The sequence below is a fragment of the Enhydra lutris genome, unplaced genomic scaffold (assembly GCF_002288905.1).
Source record: "Enhydra lutris kenyoni isolate GAN:26980312 unplaced genomic scaffold, ASM228890v2 scaffoldscaffold34, whole genome shotgun sequence".
In the NCBI taxonomy this organism is placed as follows: domain Eukaryota; kingdom Metazoa; phylum Chordata; class Mammalia; order Carnivora; family Mustelidae; genus Enhydra; species Enhydra lutris.
The window spans coordinates 25658692-25673280 of NW_019154118.1; the positions used below are offsets into that span (position 1 = coordinate 25658692).

Sequence of the window (14589 nt, forward strand, 5' to 3'; positions counted from 1 at the left end):
ACATAAGGAATATCATAGAGGACATTAGGAGAAGGGAAAAATGAAGGGGGAGCAATCGGAGTGGAAGATGAATGATGAGAGACTACAGACTCTGGAAAACAAACTGAGGGTTATAGAAGAAAGGGGGATGAGAAGATAGGTGAGCCTGGTGGTGGGTATTAAAGAGGATACAGGTTGCATGGAGCACTGGGTGATATATGCAAACAATGAATCATGGAACACTACATCAAAAACTAATGATGTACTGTATGGTAAATAATAACACAATTAAAAAAAAGGTAACAAGCTGGAGCAGAAAGCAAAGCTAATTATTAATTGTGTTGCTGATAGGGTATCTCAGTTATATATCTGCTCTGACCAGATAATGACCTGGTTAATGGTGAAACTATGCATCTCATCAGCCCTTAATATTTTAGACAGTCTGGCATTGACTTCTCTATAGGTTGCAGGACTGATGGCCACTTACTCCTCTTCTATGCTGCCTCACTCATAGTGATTTCTCGGACCGCTGGCAAGTCTGAATGAGTCCTCCTTGTGCCTTGTTTCTTCTCCGGCATGGCTCAGGGAGCTTCCAGGTGCTTAAACTCCTAGATCTTGCTACTTCAAGTGGTGAATCATTGGTTTGTTACATCATTTTTGCCACCCACTTTGGGAGCATTTGGGGCACTACCAAAGTTGTACAGAGACATTTCTGCTCTCAGCATTTTTCCTGGATTTGGTTGAAATTGTACTGTATTTGAACATCAGTTACGACAGATTGTGACCTGGAGGTATAGCTTTTTCTAGTTGTATCAGAGATGGAGTGGGTTTTTTTGGTTTTGGTGTATTTTTTGCTTCTCATTTTATTTCTTTTACTAGTTTTGGTTTCAGAAATGATATTGTAAAAGGACAAAGACCACAAAATAGAACCTTTATTATTTCACTTTAGTTAGCTTTAAGATGTTGAAATCATCTTTCTCTCTTCCTGTCTGTGTCAGTGTATGTTTAAGGTGAAATACAAAAGCAAAGAGAAGGGGGAAAATTTCACCTTGAGGAACTTTGCAAGAATCTCTGTTCTACAGAGCAGGCCCCGGACTACCTAGTAGGGACCTTCTCTGCATGGATCCCATTTGTGCTCTGCAAAGATCACAGAACATTGTGTTTTATTAAACAGCTTGTCTCTAAGCTATCTGAAATGAAAAGGACTACAAGTTCCCAGGAAAGGTACACTCACAAAGTTACAAATGACTCCTCAGTTTTCAGGAAACATCCTTTTTGCACGTATAATGCACTTGTGTCTGTTGTCCATTTAGTGTAGGTCATTTCTGGCTCTCATTCTTCAAGTCTCAATCCCGTTGGTATGCATCTGGTGCATGTTTGCTTTCCATCAGTCCCCCTGAACACCAGCAGTCTTTACACAGCGTATGAAGAAACTGAAGTTGAGAGAGGTTAAATGACATACTCAAAGACATCAATCAGACATTTCAGAGCTAAGATTAAAACCCATCTTTTTAGACCCCAGGTGCTTTTATTTTATTTTAAAAATCATCATCTCTAGAAACTGTCCTAGGAGGATTTTATTATTTCTGTGGGAACTGAATCAGAGAATATAAGTCACTTGCCTTGGGCCATATGGATAATGCTAGAGCTGAGCTGGGGCTCAGATCTTCTGCCCTAAATCCAGGGTGCTTTCCACTGCAAAAGGCTGCATTCTGATCATGCTGATAAATCAGTGTTTTCTCCCTCTCTCAATCTAATAGCTCAAATCGCACTTCCCTGGCTATACCACTATATTTTTAAGTCTTGTATATGCTATATGCATTCCTCCGATAGTTTCTTGAATTAGTCAAGATGGAGTAGTTTGGATTTTTTTTTTCTCAATTATGTCCGCAGTCTCTGGAACATTGTGCCTGCTGCTAGCAAATATTTAAAACTCTTCAGTCCCTTTTGCTCATACTAAGGGAGTTTTAGACTTTGAGTGAAGCCAATGGGGAAAATCTGTGCTTATTTATAAATGCTTTATTGATACTGCTCTAAAAAGTCATCAAGGAATAGAGATTTGGCAATTTCCCACTGTAACCAGGATATGGTAATTATCTAGCTGTGAGATACTGAGTTAGAGGGTCTACAAGTTAATAGTCTTGTATTGTAAAGACTGCAGTACTGACTTTAATTTTCGAGTCTTGATTCAATTTTCACCCTACCTTGAGAAGGACAGTACTATTGAGATGGTAACATTTCCATGAATTATCAGAAGTACTGTGTTACGTCTGGTAGGTAGGGAAATTATTCCTTGATATCTCTCAAAGGTATCTTTGAAAGATGTCCACCTGCATTTGGAGATATTAATAAAGGATCATAATATTTTGTGAAAGTAAGCTGATATGAGGTCAGTACATGGGACAGGTCTCACTGTAACTCAGGTTCTGAAGGATGTAGGCTGAGGGGTTTGAACAACCATCTTAAACCAAATTCTACCACATTTAGTTAGATAAATCTTGAACCATTCCTACCCAAAGCATCGTTATTTGTTATTTTTACACTCAAATTAATTTCAACCTTAAAAGAAGTATTATTGGTTTTTACTTTCACTTAAAGTTATCTGATTGCAATGCCATTTGAAAAGGATATTATCTTTTTGCTTTTAAAAAGGATCATAGATGTGGATAGTAACTAGTGAGTTTAAAAGCTGTAACATCTGAATTGTGAATCAGTTTGGCTAAATGTGCTCTTTCTATTCTTGTCTAAACAAGACTCATTTCCAAGAGGGTCTACACTAGTGGCAATGCCAAAACACTAAGATTCATATCAGGTTTTGTGTTTTTGTTTTGTCAAAGCATCATTGCCTGATTTAAATGTATTTCTGGTCTTTCTAGTGTTCTGGATTTTATCATGCAGGCTTTCCAGTAATATCTAGTCTAGTAATGTTTAAAGAGCTTTAGCTATTTCTCCAAAACTGAGCACATATAAATGATAGTCAATTGCCTATGAGTGGTATTTGACTGCCACAATGCCTGATATATGGCTGTACCAGATTTTTTTCATTTTGGTTTTCATACTGGACAACCCATGGAATTGGAATTGTTTGCCATGTCACAATCCCTTTTTGAAAAAAATAACCCCAAGTAGTTGCTTCTTAAGAAATTATTAGGCTTTGGGGCAAAAGATTCTGTTATCTTGACTATAACACATTTATTGGAGTATCTGTGCCTTAATCAAAGTAAACATCTGAGTGATTCCTAGCCTGAGGTCTGCAAATGGATTTCAGGGACATTTGTGCAAATTTTTTTGAGAGCGTCTATAGTTTTATTGAATTTTTGAAGGCAGCATTTCTTAAAATGTAGCTAATGTACAACTCAGAATCCTTGTAAGACTATGGAGTACTCAGCAGGCTCTTGGCAATTTCAGAAAAAAAATTCATACAAATACACTATACATTTGGAATATAAGATTGTTCATATTTTGTAGAGAAATACACTATTCTTTATTTTAATCATGTCCTTCAACACAGTGGATGATTTAGGACTGCATTCATCAGTCTTTTAAAATATTCAATAATCAAGGAGAACTTTAAAATGGTTAACCTACTTTTACAGCATTTGTTTGCTATTGTTATGCCTGCTGAATTTACCTTTTTGCTATTACATTATATGAATTGCCTTATATAAACGATTCACAAAAGATAAATCAGTATCTCAAAATGACAGTAATTTAAATACTATAAAGAATATTTCAAATGTACATAGTGAACAAGGCTCCGCTGCCAATATAGAATGTGAGGGTTTGTGAGCTTGAATAATAGAATATAAAGTGTGATAACTTTCTTAAGGATTAGAAAAAGAAAAAAGAGTACAGTGAGAGATTGTCTGAAACCATCTGGCCTAGACCTATCTCACAAAATTTTGAAAGACATGGCATGAACCCTGAGAGGTTTTCATGTCATTTTCAAACAAAGCATGGTGACCTCTCCAGTAAAATCAAATTTTTCCAAAATAAGCATAACATATTGATTCCAGTATGAAATTGATATATTTTGATATTAAAGAGAGATGAAACCAGAACAAAACAATAGATCATAAATGAAGTTATACTCCATATACTTTGAAAAAGGATATATGTTTTTTGTATGGCCAAGAAACCTAAAACAAGTTGCAAATTTAAGTGAAATGATTTTCCCAACACAGCAGACTGAAGCCACATCCCATTATATGGGATTATCAGATAACTCCAGGTTTTGAAAAGTAAACTGGAAAAAATACTTCTGCATACCATCCTTGGAACTTGAAGTGTAAATTTGTTTTCATTCACCTCAAGAATCCAACAAAGGTAGAAAAAAGTCACCCTTAAGAAATCAAGCCCCCCCCAGCACCTTTATTAAAGAGACTGTCTTTTTTCCACAGTATATTTTTTCCTGTTTTGTCCAAGATTATTTGACCATAGAATTGAGGGTCCATATCTGGGCTCTCTACTCTGTTCCACTGGTCTATGTGTCTGTTTTTGTGCCAGTACCATGCTGTCTTGGTGATCACAGCTTTGTAGTAAAGCTTGAAATCGGGTAACGTGATGCCCCCAGTTTTGTTTTTCTTTTTCAACATTTCCTTAGCAATTCAGGGTCTCTTCTGATTCCATACAAATTTTAGGATTGTTTGCTCCATCCAGCTCATTGAAAAATGCTGGTGGAATTTTGATCAGAATGGCCTTGAAAGAATAGATTGCTCTAGGCAGTATAGACATTTTAACAATGTTTATTCTTCCGATCCATGAGCATGGAATGGTCTTCCATCTTTTTGTGTCTTCTTCAATTTCTTTCATGGGAGTTCTGTAGTTCCTCAGTACAGATCCTACACCTCTTTGGTTAGGTTTTTCCCAGGTATCTTATGGTTCTTGGTGCTGTAGTAAATGGAATCGATTCTCTAATTTCCCTTTCTGTGTTTTCATTGTTAGTGTATAAAAAGCAACTGATTTCTGCATATTGATTTTGTATCCTGCCACATTTCTGAATTGCCGAATGAGTTCTAGTAGTTTGGGGGTGGAGTCTTTTGGGTTTTCCATATAAAGTATGGTGTGGTGCATAAACAATGAATTTTGGAACACTGAAAAGAAATTTTAAAAATAAATAAATAAATAACCCCCCCCCCCAGCCCATAGAAGGCTCAGGTATAAGTATTACACATGCTGCAAGTATATGAAATTGAGAAATAATTAATATAAAACTATTCTGAAAAACTTTCTTCATTTGGCCAGGATGGAGTAACTAGGATGAGATTTACTCACTCTAGATGAAACTTCTGAAAACAGACACAGTATAAGAATCAAAGGTTTTCATAACATTGGGTATTAGGCAGTTAAGAATGTTATCTTTTTTTTTTTTTTGAAAGATTTTATTTATTGATTTGACAGACAGAGATCACAAGTAGGCAGAGAGGCAGGCAGAGAGAGAGGAGGAAGCAGGCTCCCCACTGAGCAGAGAGCCTGATGTGGGGCTCGATCCCAGGACTCTGGGATCATGACCTGAGCCAAAGGCAGAGGCTTTAACCCACTGAGCCACCGAGGCACCCTTAGTATACATTAATTAGAGTCCCCTAAGAATAGGGTGGAGAGGGGGGACTGAAAAAAATATTTGAAGAAAAAGTAGTTAAAACATATCCAAATTTGGTGAAAATTACAAACATGTAGACCTGAAAGTTAAAAGAATCTTAAGTACAAGAAACATGAAGAAAATTATACCAGGTCACATGATAATCACATTGCTTAAACTAGTGATAAAATTCAGAATCACTTAGAAAATATATACCTATGTTCAGAAGAACAAAGGTATAGATTTCTCACTAGTAACAATAGAAGAAAAAAAATAAAAGTGCAATATCTTTAAAGCACCGAAAGGAAAAAAAAAATCTATCAGCCTACAATTACATATCCATCAAAGCTATTCTTCAGAAAAGAATATTGGGATACCAATTTTGACTATTCACAGACTTCATTTGCTTAGTGTCAAAGTAAAACCAAATGGGCAAAATATATTAACAGAGTTTCTCTTGTGCACGGATTGAGAGATTCCCTAGGGAACTTTCTTGTGAATGAAAGTTTGTATCAAAAGGAATTTCTTCACATGACTTCTGGAGAAGTGAGCATTTGTCTCATTCATTCATTTGAGCATTGCAGTTTCAAACCTGTAGTATATCATGGAGTTAATTTGGACCAAGCTATAAGGGAACTTATAATATTTCTAAAACAAGATGTCTCTTTAAGGACAAGCCGGCACCACCATTCAGAATTTATAAATGTGATAAACTGAAGATAACTCATCAAGCACATAAATCAAAGGCAAATTAACTTGTGTTTGAAAAATGTCAGAACCCTGTTAAAAGAAGGCAGCACTCTCAAAGCTGTGAGAATCCCCACTGAAACTGAAATTGCATTCTTCTGTGAAGAGGATTATGAGAACTGCGACGCTCATCCGATTTCATCCTAGTGAAAACTTCATGTGGGCTTCCTTTTCTGTATACCTGTATTAAACTCTTTATTCCAGCAGTGAGGTTTTTGAAATTAACAAACTTAAGGCAATGTTAAAAACTTGCTTTGTATAACTTTTTCATGCATACATAAATTGCAATAATCCTTCACAAAGAGACCTGCCGTGTAAGACATGTTAGGAGAAGTCCTTCAAGAAGACGTAGATTATATTAGCTGGAAACCTCGATCTGCAAACAGAAAGGGAAAACAACAGAAACAGTAAAAACATGGGTAAATATAGGGACTTTTCTTTTTCATTTTAAACACTTTTCTTTAAAAGGTGATTAACTCTTAAATAAAAAGTAAGAATGCATTATAACATACATAAATAAAATGTATGAAAAGAAAAGGTAGAAAGTTGTAAACTCAAACTTTTGTAAAAAAAATTCTGTAATTTTCTTATAAAAGAAATGATAAAATATCACCTAGAAGCAAATTGTGATAATTTTTTGATTAAATTTAAAAATTTTTTAGATTTTTAAAATTTGTTATTGGAAAAGAAAAATAATTCTTTAAATTGATTATCTTAATTTTCATCTATTAAGAAGCTAGGTAGGGGTGCCTGGGTGGCTCAGTTGGTTAAGCAACTGCCTTTGGTTTGGGTCATGGTCCTGAGGTCCTGGGATTGAACCCCACATGGGCTCCCTGCTTGGTGGGGAGCCTGATTCCGCCTCTCCCTCTGCTGCTCTGCATGCTTGTGCCCTCTCGCTCTCTCTGTCAAATAAGTAAATAAAATCTTTTTAAAAAAGAAGCTGGGGGGGAGGAGTCAAGATGGCGGAGAAGTAGCAGCTGAGACTACTTCAGGTAGCGGGAGATCAGCTCGATAGCTTATCTAAAGATTGCAAACACCTACAAATCCAACGGGAGATCGAAGAGAAGAACAGCGACTCTAGAAACAGAAAATCAACCACTTTCTGCAAGGTAGGACTGGCGGAGAAGTGAATCCAAAGCGACGGGAAGATAGACCGCGGGGGGAGGGGCCGGCTCCCGGCAAGCGGCGGAGCAACGGAGCACAAAATCGGGACTTTTAAAAGTCTGTTCCGCTGAGGGACATCGCTCCAGAGGCTTAACCGGGGTGAAGCCCGCACGGGGTCAGCGTGGCCTCAGGTCCCGCAGGGTCACAGAAGGATCGGGGGTGTCTGAGTGTCGCAGAGCTTACAGGTATTAGAACGGGGAAGCCGGCTACAGCGACAGAGCCGAGGAGTGACTCTCCGCTCGGGGTTACCTTGAACCGGTCGCAGGCTCGGTCAGCTCGGAGCGCGGCCGGAGGCAGGGTGACGGGAGTAAATCGGCGCTGTTCTCTGAGGGCGCACTGAGGAGTGGGGCCCCGGGCTCTCGGCTCCTCCAGGCCGGACACCGGGAGGCTGTCATCTTCATCCCCGTCCTCCGGACTCTACGGAAAGCGCTCAGGGAACAAAAGCTCCCGAAAGCGAACCCGAGCGGATTACTCAGCCCGGCCCCGGGTAAGGGCGGTGCAGCTCCGCCGGGGGCAAAGACACTTGAGAATCACTACAACAGGCCCCTCCCCCAGAAGATCAACAAGAAACCCAGCCAGGACCAAGTTCACCTACCAAGGAGTGCGGTTTCAATACCAAGGAGAGCAGTGGAATTCCAGAGGAAGAGAAAGCAAAGCACGGAACTCATGGCTTTCTCCCCATGATTCTTTAGCCTTGCAGTTAATTTAATTTTTTTTCTTTTTCAATTTTTTTTTCTTCTTCTGCTAAATTTTTTTAACTTTTACCCTTTTCTTTTTTTAACATTTTTTAACTAGTTTATCTAATATATATATATTTTTTCCTTTTTATATTTTTTCTTTATTGATTTTCTTTTTTTAATTGTTTCTTTTTTTTTTTTTCTTTCTGAACCTCTTTTTATCCCCTTTCTCCCCCCTCACGATTTGGGATCTCTTCTGATTTGGCTAAAGCATATTTTTCTGGGGTTGTTGCCACCCCTTTAGTATTTTACTTGCTCCTTCATATACTCTTATCTGGACAAAATGACAAGGCGGAAAAATTCACCACAAAAAAAAGAACAAGAGGCAGTTCCAAAGGCTAGGGACCTAATCAATACAGACATTGGTAATATGTCAGATCCAGAGTTCAGAATGACGATTCTCAAGGTTCTAGCCGGGCTTGAAAAAGGCATGGAAGATATTAGAGAAACCCTCTCCAGAGAGATAAAAGCCCTTTCTGGAGAAATAAAAGAACTAAAATCTAACCAAGTTGAAATCAAAAAAGCTATTAATGAGGTGCAATAAAAAATGGAGGCTCTCACTGCTAGGATAAATGAGGCAGAAGAAAAAATTAGCGATATAGAAGACCAAATGACAGAGAATAAAGAAGCTGAGCAAAAGAGGGACAAACAGCTACTGAACCATGAGGGGAGAATTCGAGAGATAAGTGACACCATAAGACGAAACAACATTAGAATAATTGGGATCCCAGAAGAAGAGGAAACAGAGAGGGGAGCAGAAGGTATATTGGAGAGAATTATTGGAGAGAATTTCCCCAATATGGCAAAGGGAATAAGCATCAAAATCCAGGAGGTTCAGAGAACCCCCCTCAAAATCAATAAGAATAGATCCACACCCCGTCACCTAATAGTAAAATTTACAAGTCTTAGTGACAAAGAGAAGATCCTGAAAGCAGCCCGGGAAAAGAAGTCTGTAACGTACAATGGTAAAAATATTAGATTGGCAGCAGACTTATCCACAGAGACCTGGCAGGCCAGAAAGAGCTGGCGTGATATATTCAGAGTACTAAACGAGAAAAACATGCAGCCAAGAATACTATATCCAGCTAGGCTATCATTGAAAATAGAAGGAGAGATTAAAAGCTTCTAGGACAAAAAAAAAAAAAAACTGAAAGAATTTGCAAATACGAAACCAGCTCTCCAGGAAATATTGAAAGGGGTCCTCTAAGCAAAGAGAGACCCTAAAAGTAGTAGATCAGAAAGAAACAGAGACAATATACAATAACAGTCACCTTACAGGCAATACAATGGCACTAAATTCATATCTCTCAATACTTACCCTGAATGTTAATGGGCTAAATGCCCCAATCAAAAGACACAGGGTATCAGAATGGATAAAAAAACAAAACCCATCTATATGTTGCCTACAAGAAAATCATCTTAAACCCGAAGACACCTCCAGATTTAAAGTGAGGGGGTGGAAAAGAATTTACCATGCTAATGGACATCAGAAGAAAGCAGGAGTGGCAATCCTTATATCAGATCAATTAGATTTTAAGCCAAAGACTATAATAAGAGATGAGGAAGGACACTATATCATACTCAAAGGAATTGTCCATCAAGAAGATCTAACAATTTTAAATATCTATGCCCTAACGTGGGAGCAGCCAACTATATAAACCAATTAATAACAAAATCAAAGAAACATATCGACAGTAATACAATAATAGTAGGGGACTTTAACACTCCCCTCACTGAAATGGACAGATCATCCAAGCAAAAGATCAACAAGGAAATAAAGGCCTTAAATGACACACTGGACCAGATGGACATCACAGATATATTCAGAACATTTCGTCCCAAAGCAACAGAATACACATTCTTCTCTAGTGCACATGGAACATTCTCCAGAATAGATCACATTCTTGGTCCTAAATCAGGTCTCAACCGTTATCAAAAGATTGGAATCATTCCCTGCATATTTTCAGACCACAATGATCTGAAGCTAGAACTCAATCACAAGAGGAAATTTGGAAAGAACCCAAATACATGGAGACTAAACAGCATCCTTCTAAAGAATGAATGGGTGAACCAGGAAATTAAAGAAGAATTGAAAAAATTCATGGGAACAAACGAGAATGAAAACACAACGGTTCAAAATCTGTGGGACACAACAAAGGCAGTCTTGAGAGGAAAATATATAGCGGTACAAGCCTTTCTCAAGAAACAAGAAAGGTCTCAGGTACACAACCTAACCCTACACCTAAAGGAGCTGGAGAAAGAACAAGAAAGAAACCCTAAACCCAGCAGGAGAAGAGAAATCATAAAGATCAGAGCAGAAATCAATGAAATAGAAACCAAAAAAAACAATAGAACAAATCAACGAAACTAGGAGCTGGTTCTTTGAAAGAATTAATAAGATCGATAAACCCCTGGCCAGACTTATCAAAAAGAAAAGAGAAAGGACCCAAATAAATAAAATCATGAATGAAAGAGGAGAGATCACAACGAACATCAAAGAAATACAGACAATTATAAGAACATACTATGAGCAACTCTACGCCAACAAATTTGACAATCTGGAAGAAATAGATGCATTCCTAGAGACATATAAACTACCACAACTGAACCAGGAAGAAATAGAAAGCCTGAACAGACCCATAACCAGTAAGGAGATTGAAACAGTCATCAAAAATCTCCAAACAAACAAAAGCCCAGGGCCAGACGGCTTCCCGGGGGAATTCTACCAAACATTTAAAGAAGAACTAATTCCTATTCTCCTGAAACTGTTCCAAAAAATAGAAATGGAAGGAAAACTGCCAAACTCATTTTATGAGGCCAGCATCACCTTGATCCCAAAACCAGACAAGGATCCCATCAAAAAAGAGAACTACAGACCAATATCCTTGATGAACACAGATGCAAAAATTCTCGCCAAAATACTAGCCAATAGGATTCAACAGTACATTAAAAGGATTATTCACCACGACCAAGTGGGATTTATTCCAGGGCTGCAAGGTTGGTTCAACATCCGCAAATCAATCAATGTGATACAACACATTAATAAAAGAAAGAACAAGAACCATATGATACTCTCCATAGATGCTGAAAAAGCATTTGACAAAGTACAGCATCCCTTCCTGATCAAAACTCTTCAAAGTGTAGGGATAGAGGGCACATACCTCAATATTATCAAAGCCATCTATGAAAAACCCACCGCAAATATCATTCTCAATGGAGAAAAACTGAAAGCTTTTCCGCTAAGGTCAGGAACACGGCAGGGATGTCCGTTATCACCACTGCTATTCAACATAGTACTAGAAGTCCTAGCCTCAGCAATCAGACAACAAAAGGAAATTAAAGGCATCCAAATCGGCAAAGAAGAAGTCAAACTATCACTCTTCGCAGATGATATGATACTATATGTGGAAAACCCAAAAGACTCCACTCCAAAACTGCTAGAACTTGTCCAGGAATTCAGGAAAGTGTCAGGATATAAAATCAATGCACAGAAATCAGTTGCATTTCTCTACACCAACAACAAGACAGAAGAAAGAGAAATTAAGGAGTCAATCCCATTTACAATTGCACCCAAAACTATAAGATACCTAGGAATAAACCTAACCAAAGAGACCTAAGAATCTATACACAGAAAACTATAAAGTACTCATGAAAGAAATTGAGGAAGACACAAAGAAATGGAAAAATGTTCCATGCTCCTGGATTGGAAGAATAAATATTGTGAAAATGTCTATGCTACCTAAAGCAATCTACACATTTAATGCGATTCCTATCAACGTACCATCCATTTTTTTCAAAGAAATGGAACAAATAATCCTAAAATTTATATGGAACCAGAAAAGACCTCGAGTAGCCAAAGGAATATTGAAAAAGAAAGCCAAAGTCGGTGGCATCACAATTCCGGACTTCAAGCTCTATTACAAAGCTGTCATCATCAAGACAGCATGGTACTGGCACAAAAACAGACACATAGATCAATGGAACAGAATAGAGAGCCCAGAAATAGACCCTCAACTCTATGGTCAACTCATCTTCGACAAAGCAGGAAAGAATGTCCAATGGAAAAAAGACAGCCTCCTCAACAAATGGTGTTGGGAAAATTGGACAGCCACATGCAGAAAAATGAAATTGGATCATTTCCTTACACCACACACGAAAATAGACTCAAAATGGATGAAGGACCTCAATGTGAGAAAGGAATCCATCAAAATCCTTGAGGAGAACACAGGCAGCAACCTCTTCGACCTCAGCCGCAGCAATATCTTCCTAGGAACATCGCCAAAGGCAAGGGAAGCAAGGGCAAAAATGAACTATTGGGATTTTATCAAGATCAAAAGCTTTTGCACAGCAAAGGAAACAGTTAACAAAACCAAAAGACAACTGACAGAATGGGAGAAGATATTTGCAAATGACATATCAGATAAAGGGCTAGTGTCCAAAATCTATAAAGAACTTAGCAAACTCAACACCCAAAGAACAAAGAATCCAATCAAGAAATGGGCAGAGGACATGAACAGACATTTCTGCAAAGAAGACATCCAGATGGCCAACAGACACATGAAAAAGTGCTCCACATCACTCGGCATCAGGGAAATACAAATCAAAACCACAATGAGATACCACCTCACACCAGTCAGAATGGCTAAAATTAACAAGTCAGGAAATGACAGATGCTGGCGAGGATGCGGAGAAAGGGGAACCCTCCTACACTGTTGGTGGGAATGCAAGCTGGTGCAACCACTCTGGAAAACAGCATGGAGGTTCCTCAAAATGTTGAAAATAGAACTACCCTATGACCCAGCAATTGCCCTGCTGGGTATTTACCCTAAAGATACAAACATAGTGATCCGAAGGGGCACGTGCACCCGAATGTTTATAGCAGCAATGTCTACAATAGCCAAACTATGGAAAGAACCTAGATGTCCATCAACAGACGAATGGATAAAGAAGATGTGGTATATATACACAATGGAATACTATGCAGCCATCAAAAGAAATGAAATCTTGCCATTTGCGATGACGTGGATGGAACTAGAGGGTATCATGCTTAGCGAAATGTCAATCAGAGAAGGACAACTATCATATGATCTCCCTGATATGAGGGAGAGGAGATGCAACATGGGGGGGTTAAAGGGGTAGGAGAAGAGCAAATGGAACTAGATGGAATTGGGAGGGAGACAAACCATAAGTGACTCTTAATCTCACAAAACAAACTGAGGGTTGATAGGGGGAGGGGGGTTGGGAGGGGGGGTGGGATTATGGACACTGGGGAGGGTATGTGCTATGGTGAGTGCTTTGAAGTATGTAAACCTGGCGATTCACAGACCTGTACCCCTGGGGATAAAAATATATGTTTATAAAAAATAAAATTAAAAAAAAAAGAAGCTAGGTAAAGAAAAGCAAATGAAAAGTAACTTAAGCAAAAGAAAGAAAATAATAAAGATCAAAGAGGAAGTGACTAATATTGAAAACATAAACTAATATTGAAAAAATATTGAAAACAAAATATTGAAAACTTGAGATAGAGAAAATCATTGAAAGTAAATGTTGATTATTTGAGAAGAGAATTGATAAAACTCTAGCCAAAGTAATCAGGAAGCAGAGAAGATGCAAATCAATAATATGAGTATTGAGTTAAGTGGCATAACTACAGATTCTACAGCTATTAAAGATATTAAGAGAATCTATTAAAAACCTAAAGGCAATGAATATGACAAGTTAAGTGAACAAATTTCCTGAAAATACAAACTTTCACTGCTCACAAAAGGAAAACACACACACACACACACACACACACACACAGAGATAACCAAAATAACCTTATATCCTTCAAATAAATTAAATTTTGGTTAAAACCTTTAGTTAACCTTTCCATAGACCTCCAGTTTCCAGTCTGACATGTAATGAGTGTGGAACTTATCATTTGGATCCTCACAATGAGAAAAAGGCCACACAAATGGAAAATTAAAAAGTTTCTTGGGCTTATTAGCAAGTGAAAGTCTTAGGGCAAACTGCCACCCCCAAATCTGGAGAGATGGACACACCCAGAGAGATAAAGAAATCAAAATCTGCTTTCCTGGAAAAGAAACCACTGGAGCCTTCAACTCCGTAGGAACACTTGCATGGTAATTTGAATGGGTTGCTGAAGACTGTGTGGACTTGAGGAAGAGGGAGAAATTCTTGGGGCCAAAGCATTAGGGCTGCGTTTATAGTTAGTTATTTGGGAAATGCAAATTAGAACCACAATGGAATACCATGATACAATTATTAGGCTGGCTAAAATTAAAAGATTGTCCATATCAAGTGTCAACGAGTATGTGGATGAATTGGAATCATCATACATGGTTAGCAAGAATGTAAAATTGTATAACCACTTTGGAAAAA

The 14589-nt window shown here is 38.1% G+C and overlaps 1 protein-coding gene across 1 annotated transcript; it reads left to right on the forward strand.

Annotated features, from left to right (window-relative positions):
- Positions 1–6088: 6088 nt before the first annotated feature.
- On the forward strand, positions 6089–6451 carry LOC111153678 (UPF0538 protein C2orf76-like). The gene is given in 3 exon segments (XM_022512832.1): positions 6089–6219; positions 6270–6323; positions 6325–6451. Coding segments are annotated over 3 exon segments (312 nt in total).
- Positions 6452–14589: the final 8138 nt, after the last annotated feature.